Source organism: Mustela putorius, unplaced genomic scaffold, assembly GCF_011764305.1.
Source record: "Mustela putorius furo isolate JIRA1106 unplaced genomic scaffold, ASM1176430v1.1 tig00004189_pilon_pilon_pilon, whole genome shotgun sequence".
Classification (NCBI taxonomy): Eukaryota; Metazoa; Chordata; class Mammalia; order Carnivora; family Mustelidae; genus Mustela; species Mustela putorius.
The window spans coordinates 27,824-39,920 of NW_025422305.1; the positions used below are offsets into that span (position 1 = coordinate 27,824).

At 41.9% G+C, this 12,097-nt stretch overlaps 1 protein-coding gene across 10 annotated transcripts in view; it reads right to left on the bottom strand.

The window, feature by feature from the left end:
- Positions 1-12,097, bottom strand: part of LOC123389913 (conserved oligomeric Golgi complex subunit 2-like) — a 45,065-nt gene that overhangs the window by 15,743 nt on the left and 17,225 nt on the right. Inside the window, exon 8 of one of the 10 annotated variants that reach the window (XM_045072798.1) lies at positions 10,131-10,364. The exons of 7 other annotated variants lie outside the window; for them this stretch is intronic. In XM_045072798.1, the coding sequence (XP_044928733.1) occupies positions 10,328-10,364 (37 nt within the window). In that variant the 3' untranslated portion in view covers positions 10,131-10,327. Of the gene's footprint in view, positions 1-10,130; positions 10,368-10,982; positions 11,793-12,097 lie in introns of those variants that run through there. 2 more of the 10 variants (XM_045072797.1, XM_045072796.1) reach the window with 2 other exon arrangements.

Sequence of the window (12,097 nt, forward strand, 5' to 3'; positions counted from 1 at the left end):
GGTGTTAAGGGGGTCTAATGAAGCCCAGAGGGAATGGAAGGAAATAGGACTTGGGGAAATATCTGGGTCCCTGGAGCAGTGATCTCCTTTTATTACTGTGCACCTCTCTTTCACAAAAATAAATAAATACGTAAATACATACATACATACATACAAAAATATTTGCATACATACCACCAATTTAAGCAAATTTTTGATAAATTATAGACTCTACTACTCTAAATTATTATGCACATTATAAATGACATGCAAAAGCTAAACAGTTAAATGGATGACATGAAATATGAATAAAACTTATAATATTTTCTTCCAGCCCCTTACTGGACTATTTCTCAAACTCCCTTTGGAGAAGACTTTTTAAAGATTTGTTTATTTATTTATTGAGAGAGAGAGAGAGACAGCATGTGTGTGCACATGTGAGTAGGGGGTTGGGGCAAAGGGAAAAGGAGAGAAGCAAACTCCCCATTGAGCACAGAGGCCTCACTAGGGCTCAATCCCATGACCCTGAGATCATGACTTGAGCCAAAATTTTGAGTCAGACATTTAATCAACTGAGACACCCAGGTGCCCTGGAGTAGACTTTTTAAGAAAGAGATAGGACACTTGGAATTATAGCAATAATTCCTAGAATTAATCTTTAAAAGTGGGAAGATAGAAATGTTTTTTTTTAAATTTTTTTAAAGATTTTCTTTTTTTATTCATAAGAGATGGGAGGCAGAGGCAGAAGCAGGCTTCCCGCAGAGCAGGAAGTCTAGAGTGGGACTTGATCCCAGGACCTGGGATCATGACCTAGCTGGAGATAGACGCTGGAGATACTGATAAACCAAACTTTAGGGAAAAATACTGAACTTTACTGGGAAGATGAAGCAGAACAACAGCATATGGCAGCAGCATGAGTTTTAGATAGCTGTTGGTCACCCAGAAGGCTTAAGGTGGAGAGAAAAACAAAAGGCTGTAGTGACCCAAAATTGTCCAAGTTGTGTAATTTGACCCAGGAACTTTTGGGTGACATAAAGCTTTGTTTATTTATTTTGTGGACAGAGCCATGTGGGGAAAGAGCGAGGGGGAATGAGAATTCCATACAAACATGTGAGTGGCTCTTCTCCCATCTCCAGGGGGGAAGGAAGAGATTGGGTTTACTCCAGTAAGCATGGTGATGAGTTGGTGAGGTAGGTTGACTAGATGTCTGGACACCTGAAAAAGCCAGCTAAGGCTGGCTTCCTGGCCATCTTGTCAGTGACTTATTGAAACCTTGTCATGTGCAAGACTTTCTTTTAACAGGTTGCCAGGTGAATCAGACTACCGGCCGCCATGTGTCATTGCTCAGGTGGTCCATGACACAATGTCCTGCAACTAAGGGGATGCACTTAGCATTACAGACATCGTTCTGTCTTTGTTATTTTGAAATTTAGAAAATATCTTATTAATTTGTTCACTCCAAAGAGGCAATTTATTGCTTACTATGACAGTCTTTTGGTAGAGGACACAAAACTGCTTTCTTTGTTATGAAAATCAATGTGTTACACCAATTTTCTGAAAGATGGAAATAAAGTGCCTCCTTCCAGCTGGGTCAGGACATAAGTGTACCCTATGTATTGGTTTTTCAATAGAGTCCATTTACAGAATGTACATGTCTCTCAATACAGAAGACATTTGCTCACATTTATGTGTAGAACATTCCCGAACCTGGTCCAGGTTGCGGATGAAACCGTCACTCTGACTGGCAAGGCATAACGAAGAAGAGTTTTCCTGTAAACAGTATGTGGTCATGGAAGGAATCAGCACTGCAATTCGTGGCTGATTCCAAAAGCTCTAAGAGGTGGTAGATGCACAGGCAAAGTGGTGACTTTTGCAGAGGAAGCAGGCTGGGGAGAGATAGCGAAACAGAAGTTTGAGAGGGCCCTAAAATCTCCTCCTGTGGGATCATTGGCCATTGAGCTTGAGAAAGGCTATGGAGAAAACTTGAAAGAGCATCAGATCAAACCCTTGGCCACTGGAGGTTGAAACTGACATGAGCAGCACTATCTCTATTCTTGACCCAAGGCCACAGGATGACAAGCTTTGCTTTTTCAATGTGGTCTCATGTCTCTATACTGCCCTATAAAGAAATTAATACAAATAAATGCTGAGAGTGTAAAGTGTAAGCAGAGCTCCCCTTGGCCATTTCCTAAGTTTTGTCCACTCCGAAGTGAGTATCACTTTGGTGAGTGCGTTGCAGGAAATGGCCTTAATGATCAATGGCAGACCTCCACTCCAGAGTGACATAAAAAGCAATCTGCACCTCCTTCCTGATTTGTCTGTAATGAAACTTGCTTTCCTCAGGTCCCAGCATTCGAGGCAGATAAATATGTTCCCTTTCGTTGGCTCTTACTCATACTTCAGCAAGATTTCCCATGTGCTTTCCTTGGCTGGCTGGGAAACTGGACCACAATTTATGGCATCTTAGGGGACAGGTGCGTAGAATTCCAGTAGGATCCCGGAACAGAACCTAATTGGAGATTAGAGACCATTGCGGTGTGAAGCTTTTCTTTGAGATCGAAAGAGGTGCATGTTATGCAAAGATTAGCAAGTGTAAGTTCACACTGTCTATTGAAAATTTATAGACTCATTATGGTCACGAAGGCTGGAAGATAAGTAGATTTTGGGAAAGATGCAGGTAAATTCAGGGAGGTGGCAAATTACCCCAGGGAAAGTAGAATAGCTAAAGAGTATGGCCCAAGCTTTTTAAAAAGATTTTATTCACTTATTTGACACACAGAGAGCCAGAAAGCACAAGTGGGGGGAATGGCAGAGGGAGAAGGAAAAGCAGGCTTTCCGCTGAGCAGGGAGGCAAATGTGTGGGACTCGATCCCAGGACCCTGGGATCATGACCTAACCGACTGAGCCACCTAGGCGCCCCCTGGCTCCAACTTCCAAAGATGATGTATGAGATACCTTTGGTGGGAAGGAATGAAGATCAGCAACTGTCCTTGATTCTGCTTCTCAGGAAGGCATTGTGATGTGGTGCCCAGGACTTTGGAGACAGACACACGCTTGGTGCCCTCCGGCTCTGCCGCAAAAGCAACACCTTCCAGAGGGCAGCTGCAGGCACCGGGTGGCGTCACACAGGGTCAGACCCGGGAGGCACTCAGCCACGTACCCATTCCACCATCCTGCTGGGTTTGGAAGAGCGCGATCAAAGTCCCTGCTGCCGAAGGACCATCCAGAGTGACATGTCCCATGGGGCACGCCGGCATTCCTTTACCCCTTCAGGTTATTGGCAGCAAGGCTGGAAATTTTTTAAATTGCCTGGGAAAATGATAGCAAATGGCTCCAAAAAGGAGTTTCAAAACGCAGACTTCATACTATGTTTTGAGTACATTTCATTCATTTGGCAGGTACTGACAGGGTGCTTAAGTGCCAGGTGCTGCTGCATTAGAAACGGACTTGAGGAGTTAACAGGAGGGGGCTCCCTCAACCAGCACAAAGTCGATCAATGGATGCATGTGACAGACAGAGCACTGTGACGGGGAGTACTAGGTGCTCTCATAGGAAGGGTGTGCTCGGAGTTAAGGGAACACTCGGGGGGAGCCAGCACTAACACTTGGGGAGAACTGTGGGAAATATGATGGATGCAGATGGCTCCAGGGGAAACCAGAGAACTGCTCAGATCCCTGCTTCTTAACAGCTCCAAGTGCCCGCTGCTTCAGAGTGGGGGCTGGGCGAGCAGGGAGCTGGGGTGGGCGCAGCGATGCCTGATTTCCGACCTCCAGCCCCTGCGCTGTTTCACCTGTCCCTTTAGGAGTACAATGACATAGGATTTCACCAACGGAGGATCTACCCCTGCATCCTGGTACTGAGGGCTGCGGAGCTGAAAGAGTTGGTAGTTCCAGTAATGTGTGCAGGGTTTTAAAAAACTATATATGGGAAAATATCCGGTCTTATTTGCATGTGTTTGTATCATGCACCATTTTTAACTGCAATCCTCCTTTTACCTTCTTCCCTGTTGTTAAGACTCTCCTCTCCTCACCGTTGCCTTTGTCCCTATAATACCTGTTGACAGCCTGGTGCTCATCCATGAGCTCATTCGACTCTATGCACACACGCATGGGGCTCTGTCACTGTTTGACAAATATGGGCTCATTTTATCTACCTCTTGATCTAGTGCTTCCCGGTTAAGAATCCCTCCTGCATAACGTCCTTCTGTTTTTATCTTCATTTTTATAAATAATGGCTGCTCACCTTTTATCAGGTGCCTTTATTTTTTATCAAATGCATTTATTGCTATGGTCTTAAGAGTTTTTTCACAGTTAATTTAGTGATGAGGTAAATCTTATTGATTTTCTGGTCTTGAGCTCCCTTTATTTTCCTGGAATGAATCCACGTTGGTCTCAGGATATAGTCCTTTGATAGATGCCTGACTTCTGTTATTTGCTAACATTAGTTCAGTTTCTGTTAACTAATCTGTCCTAAGCCAGATTTGTTAATAGCTTCCCCGTTCCTCCCTCTCAGGTTTGGGTATTAAAATTGTGCTCAGCGTCATCAAGTGAATTGACTTATTATTGTTTAATTGCCTGTTGCCATTTAACAGTAGAATGACAGTTATCCAGCTGCAAACCTGTCTGATCTTGAAACTCATCTTCTGAATTTTCCATTCTTGAATCATTTGGATGATTTTGTTTTCCTAGGAAATCATCGTTTCTTCTAGGTTATCAAATTGATTAGTATAAAGTGCCTTGCAGTTTAGTGATTCTTTTATATTATGCATTTGCTTTTATATCTGTTCCCAATCCTTATCTGTTTTGCAACTCTCTCTCTCTCTCTCTCTCTGTCCCCGCCTCACTGAAACCCCCTTTTCCCCCTCTCTGAAATCCCCCTTCCCTCTCTCCCCACCTCCTCCCACACCCCATCTCCCCCCTCTCTTATCCTTAAAAGGACATGTGAAGGTTTTTTTTATTATTTCATTAGTCTTTCATAGAAACACCTTTGAGTTTGTTTGCCCCTCATATTTTTTATTAGCTTAAAAATTTATCTTTATTATAATTACTTCCTTTCTTTTGATTGAGCTGCCCTTTTCTGATGGGTTTAAATGACTAGTTTCTTTTATTCAAAAAAATGTTTGAAATTGAAGACATTTGACACTAAAGTCTCCTTAGAGTATAACTTCTGGTGTCTTCTGTAAGTTTTGGTATGAAATAGTCTCCTTTCCATTGCTTTCAAGATTTTCTTCAGTCGTCTTATGATTTCTTCGACTGAAGACTGTATTTCTTAACTTGTATGTAGTTTCAATTTTTTGTTACCAGGTTATCTAATTCTGATTCTACTGGATTGTGATCAAAGAACTGTTCTTTAAATCTTTAATTTGGAAGGCTTGTAAAGGTTTCCTTTGTTGCCTAGTATGCAATTAATCTTTACAAATATGGCTTTCCTTAGGTGTAAGAAAGAAATGTTTTCTGAGGGAAATAAGGATGTCTATTTTCTTTCTTTTTTTAAGATTTTATTTATTTATTTGACAGACAGAGATCACAAGTAGGCAGAGAGGCAGGCAGAGAGTGAGAGAGAGGAGGAAGCAGGCTCCCCGTGGAGCAGAGAGCCTGATGTGGGGCTCGATCCTAGGACCCTGGGATCATGACCTCAGCCAAAGGCAGAGGCTTTAACCCACGGAGCCACCCAGGTGCCCCAGGATATCTATTTTCTGTGTGTCCTTGTTTTTCCCTCCTTCTAGTAGATACTCCCATTTGAAAAGCTAAAATATTACCTTGTTATTGCATTTTTAGAGTCTTTAGGTATTATGTTGTTAGATATATACCTGCTTATATTTTTTACATCTTCTTTCCAAACTCTGCCTTTAAAAATGTCTCTCTTCATCTTAGTACCTATAACTTTAGACCCAACTTGTCTGCGATGAATTTTGCCATTCCGGCTTTCTCTTTTGCATGGTATCTCCTCACCTGATACATTCTCAATCCCTTTTGCATTTTAAGTATGTTTCTTGAACAGCGTGGATCTGTAACCCCCTGATAGGTGCTTTAATAGAAAAAGTCAGTCTGTACACATTTAAATTAATGATAAACAGTCATGATTTTATTCCTCCCATCTTATTTTGTTTGTTTTTATTTTCCCCATTTTTGATGTTTTTAATCAAGTTCATTCTTTTTCTACTTGATAAATATAGAAGTTCTTTGCATTTTTCAATGACAGCTTAATTGAGATATAATTCACAGGCCATACCACTCACCATCTAATGTGGACAATTTAATGGCTTTCGCTATATTTAACTATACTATACTGAACTACCTACACATTTTCATCATCCTCAAAAGAAAACTTTAGCCATCACCACCAGTCTTAGGCAACCGCTAATCTACTTTCGGTCTCTGTAGATTTAGCTATTCTGGAAATTCCATATAAATCAAATTATGCAATATGTGGTCTTCTGTGACTGACTTCTCTCAATCAGCACAATGTTTTCAAGGCTCCTGTGTGTCGTGGCACATATCAAAATTCTATTCCTTTTCAAGGCTAAATAATATTCCACTGGCTGGATGGATCACATTTTATTTATCTCTTCATCAGTTGATGAACATCTGGGTTGTTCTCACCTTTTCGCTATTATGAATAAACCCTAAACCTTCATGCACAAGTTTTTGTGTGGGCATAGTTTTTTTTTTCTTGGCTCTATACACAGGAGTGATATTGGTGTGTCATATGTCGACTCTGTGTTCTGCATTTTGAGGAGCTACTAAACCATTTCTAATGTGGCTGTGCCATTTTCCAAGCCCACCAGCAATTTACAGGTTCCAGCTCTTCACATCCTTCCAACACCTGCTTTTGGGTTTTTTGATAGTAGTCATCCACGTGGGTGGGAGGTGGTATCTCACCATGGTTTTAATTTGCATTTCCCGAATGATTAGTGATGTTGAGCATATTTTCACGTGCTTATTGTCCCATATATTTTATATATACCTTATATGTATCTTTTAATATATATATTTCATATTATATTTATATTTAAATACATATTTAAGAATGTAAATATGTTTACATAAATATGTTTATATAAATATATGATCATGTAAAATATATTTATATATACATTTATATATTAATGTATACATTTGAATATTGGAGAAATGTATATTCAAGTTCTTGCTATTTTTTTTTTAAAGATTTTATTTATTTATTTGAGAGAGAGTAATCACAAGTAGATGGAGAGGCAGGCAGAGAGAGAGAGAGAGGGAAGCAGGCTCCCTGCTGAGCAGAGAGCCCGATGCGGGACTCGATCCCAGAACCCTGAGACCATGACCTGAGCCGAAGGCAGCGGCTTAACCCACTGAGCCACCCAGGCGCCCCTTTGCTCATTTTTTTAAAAAGATTTTATTTATTTATTTGAGAGAGATTTATTGAGAGAGATCACAAGCAGGCAGAGAGGCAGGCAGAGAGAGAGGAAGAAGCAGGCTCCCTGCTGAGCAGAGAGCCTGATATGGGGATCGATCCCAGGACTCCGAGTTCATGACCTGAGCTGAAGGCAGCAGCTTAACCCTCTGAGCCACCCAGGTGCCCTTCTTTGCTCATTTATTAACTTGGTTGTCTTTTTATTTGAGTTGTAAGAATTCTTCACACATTCTGAATGCATGTTCCTTATATATGACCTGCAAATATTTTCTCCCATTTAGTGGCTTGTCTTTTGACTTTGTCAATGGGGTCCTTGGAAGCACAAAACTGGGATATTTTGGTTGAGTCCCATTTATTTGTTTATTATTTTTTTTAAGTTGCTTGACTTTGGTGTTTGGCTGAGGAGCTGTTGTTAGATTCAAGACCACTAACATTTACCTTTGTGTTTTCTTCTGAAAACTTTATCATTTTACTTTATTTTTATTTTTTAAAAGATTTTATTTATTTGAGAAAGAGACAATGAGAGAGAGCATGAGCGAGGAGAAGGTCAGAGGGAGAAGCAGACTCCCTGTGGAGCTTGGAGCCTGATGCAGGACTCGATCTGGGAACTCCGGGATCATGACCTGAACAGAAGGCAGCCGTCCAACCAACTGAGCTACCCAGGCATCCCGAACTTTATCATTTTAATGCTTACATTTATGTTTTTGATGCATTTTGGGTTATTTTCTCTGTATGGTGTGAGGCAGGACTCCTGTTTCATTATTTGCATGTGGCTGCTTGGGAGTAAAATACTGTTTTTACCCCCATTGAATTGTTTGGCACCCTTGTCAAACATTAGTTGACTGTAATTTATTTTCCTTTTTTTTTTCCCATTGAGGCTTTTCACGTGCCATGTATATTATATTTCTAGGAAAAAGGAATCCCAGGATTTTATGAAGAAGAATTTTTCCATGCAGTGAAACCAAACTGAGGGGATGGAAATATTCTCCCACTTTTCTAGATCTTTCAGTTATACAAATCTAGGGCTGGTCATGCCACACTTGTTTAACTTGCCCGTGAGGTTCACAGCAGTTTTCCCAGCTCTGTGGTCATCAATAATTTCAAATTTGCCAATGTACTCATGCTTCGTCATCACAGTGAGGAAACGGGATGATGACTTTGGTGCATGGCCTCCTAAGAACCTGGCCTTCGCCCCCCCCCCTTTCAGCAGTGTTAATGTTCTTGAGGGCATCTGTGGGACATTTCTTCACACTGTTACTGCGGCACAGAAAGATGGCAGAAAAAGCTTTTTTCCCTTTTATTAATATTTGGTCTTGTTCTCCTTCCCTTTCTCATAACCAAATGTGTATTTCCCCTCTGTCATTTGAAAACTGCATACTGTTCTCCAGCTGTTTTCCCCAGACGAGACCTTGTGTATCAAGAATCCTTATTTCACGGTTATTATACACAATCTTAAAGATTTATGACTGTCCTCTTATTTTACACATGCATACACACGAAGCACTAAATACGGACTTTATCTGAATGGCTAAATGTTGGCCAAGACAGAAGCCAGTTGTAGTGGGAACTTCTAGGATAAAGATATAGTCTGAAGTTTTTGTTCTTTAAAAAAAGCCTTCATGGGGCGCCTGGGTGGCTCAGTGGGCTAAAGCCTCTTGCCTTCAGCCCAGGTCATGATCCCAGGGTCCTGGGATCAAATCCCACGTCGGGCTTTCTGCTCAGCGGGGAGCCTGCTTCCTCCTCAGCGGGGAGCCTGCTTCCTCCTCTCTCTCTCTCTCTGTCTGCCTGCCTCTCTGCCTACTTGTGAACTCTCTGTCAAATTAATAGGTAAAATCTTTAAAAAAAAAAAAGCTTTCATGGGGCGCCTGTGTGGCTCAGTGGGCTAAAGCCTCTTGCCTTCCGCCCAGGTCATGATCCCAGGGTCCTGGGATCAAGCCCCGCATCGGATTCTCTGTTCAGTGGGGAGCATGCTTCCCTCTCTCTCTGCCTGCCTCTCTGCCTACTTGTGATCTCTGTCTTTAAAATAAATAAAATCTTAAAAAAAAAGGCCTTCATATTTTATTAAAAATTTTAGGTGTCCAAATTCAAAAGGTTAACAATATAGTGCAATAATAATAATAATAATAATAATATCTAATAATAATATAATAATAATTTCTCCTGCATAGTCACTGCTGCACACTAGTAAAATGAGATGTTTCTTTTCTTCTCTTTTTTAAAGATTTTATTTATTTGACAGACAGAGATCACAAGTAGGCAGAGAGGCAGGCAGAGAGAGAGGAGTGAAGTGGGCTCCCCGCTGAGCAAAGAGCCTGACGTGGGGCTCGATCCCAGCCAAAGGCAGAAGCTTAACCCACCCAGGCGCCCCGAGATGTTTATTTTCATTTGGGATTATGGAGGGGCAAGGTGTTTTTGGATCTCCTGCTGAAGGAGGGACTCAGTCAGTATTGTCTCCACCTTTTTCCCTAATAGTAGCTCTGGAAGATGAAGACGTCCCTCCATCTCCCAGACATGAGGGTTTGACCAGGACATGGGATGGTATAAGCTCATTGACATAGTCTCATGAACTAAGCCCTGGTTTATTGGTCACAGTCGTTCTCCAAGTATTTTCAGGAGTAAACTTCAGGTGTTGCCCTTATTCTAATTTTTCTTTCTGAGACTTCTGACTGCAATCCCTACTTCCTGCAGTCACTCGAGGAGAAACGAGGCATGTGGCAGCGCAACAGTGTGTTTTTCTTTCAAGATGACAGAATCACTCTTGATTTCTGTACGCATCTCGTATTTTTATATACGAACATGGATTTTGGTGTCTACCCTGAGGAGATGATACGTACGGTGTGAGGCACACTTGTATTCTCATGACACGTCACCTGGGTTACCCAGAACTTTCTGGGCGCGGCAGAAAGGCAGAAACCCCGGTGAATTCCTCATTGTTCCAGCAGGCTGTCAGCCCTCAAAGGCCTTCTGGATGTGTTTGTGCATCGCAGTGTCTGCTGTGTAAGATACAGAAAGAGCACAGTAGTTCAGGGGGAATATATTTAGGAACACATTTTCCAGGAGGAACCAGGATTCAGTTTGGGTGACTCTTGACCATTTTTCATCTTCTGATGACTGAAAGTGGTAGTTAGTCTACAGTCATGGTTTTAACATGCATTTCAAATGTAATGTTAGTTTCCATCAACATAAAACTATAAGAACTGTCTTCCTAAAGGGCATTCGTGTAAGGTCCGTTATTTTCCAGCTTGATTAATGAAAACAAAATTTTTCTGTAATGCTTTCTTCCTACTCTGTATTAGTTTTCAGGACTGGATTGAAAGTGATTTATTGTGGATAGGGTTATACCTGGTCGTGGATTATTTTTTTGCTCCTGGGTTTTTAAAGGTGGCAGAGTTGACTTTCTGATTTTAATTCATCTTCACTAGATGAAGAATTCACAAATAGGACTTTTTCTTGAAATAACCATAGCCTGGGGGCGCTTGGGTGGCTCAGGTCATGATCTCAGGGTCCTGGGATCGAGTCCCACATCGGGCTCCCTGCTCAGTGGGGAGCCTGTTTCACTCTTTGCCTCCCCCTCTGCTTACGTTTTCTCTAATAAGTAAATAAATAAATAACATAAAAAAAAGAAGTTGTATTTGACTGGAGCTTCATGTGGAGTGACAGATCAACAGAAAGACAAAGGGATATGAGACAGGAAGCAATGAAGGAAAACACAGAGGCACACAGTATAGACAGATGTTCCTCGGCTTATGAAGGCCTCAGATTCTAATAAACCCATTGTTCAGCTGGAAATCTCTTTAGTTGAAAATGCATGGAAAACACCTAAGCGACTGAACATCAGAGCTTAGCCCCACCTAACTTAAATGTGTTGAGAACACTTACAGTATTGCACAATTGGGCAAAATCCTCTAACACAAAGCCTATTTCACAATAAAATGTCTGGTATCTCATGTAACTTACTGAACACTGCACTGAAAGCCAGAACAGGACGGTTCAATTGTGTTGGTTGCTGACCCTCGTGATCACGTGGTTTGCCTGGGGGCTGTGCTCGCTGCCCCTGCCCAGCATTACAAAAGAGGACCCTACTGTAGATCGCCAGCCTGGGAAAAGATCCAAACTAAATGCATATCACTTCTGCACTATTATAAAAAATCAAAAAACCATAAACTGAACCAAGGTGAAGTCAGGGATCTTCTGTACCAGGTGTGTTAGGGAAGGTCAAGCACTCCTGTCTGGCCAGGAACCATAGTGGTATGGGGGAAAGTTCCACAGTAGAGAGTTCTACAGCAGAGAACCACTAGGACTCCAGCACCAAGGGTCACAGGTTGCGCAGGAAGACTGGATGCTCCTCTGTGGGCGATGAGAAGCCACGAGCGACTCAGGAAGGCTGCAGAGCTCTGGGCAGGTGGGACAGCTGAGGGCTGCAATGAAGAGGGACAGGTGGAGCTGGGAGACCAGGTGGGGAGAGCCCGCTACCCTCGAACAAAAGGCGACAAAGGTCTGGACTGGGATGACGGAGATGGTGGAAGGTAATGGGATATTCATGAAACAGAACTGGAAAGCCATGGAAATGAAATAAGAGAGGGAGGGAAAACTGAACATGACTTTAATTGCCATCAGTATAAAACGTGTTGAATTAAAATGAATTGGTATTTCTAGACCGATGATGACATCACAATAATGGAAGGAAACCAATTTTGATTTTGAACCTGGTTAAGGAGAAAGT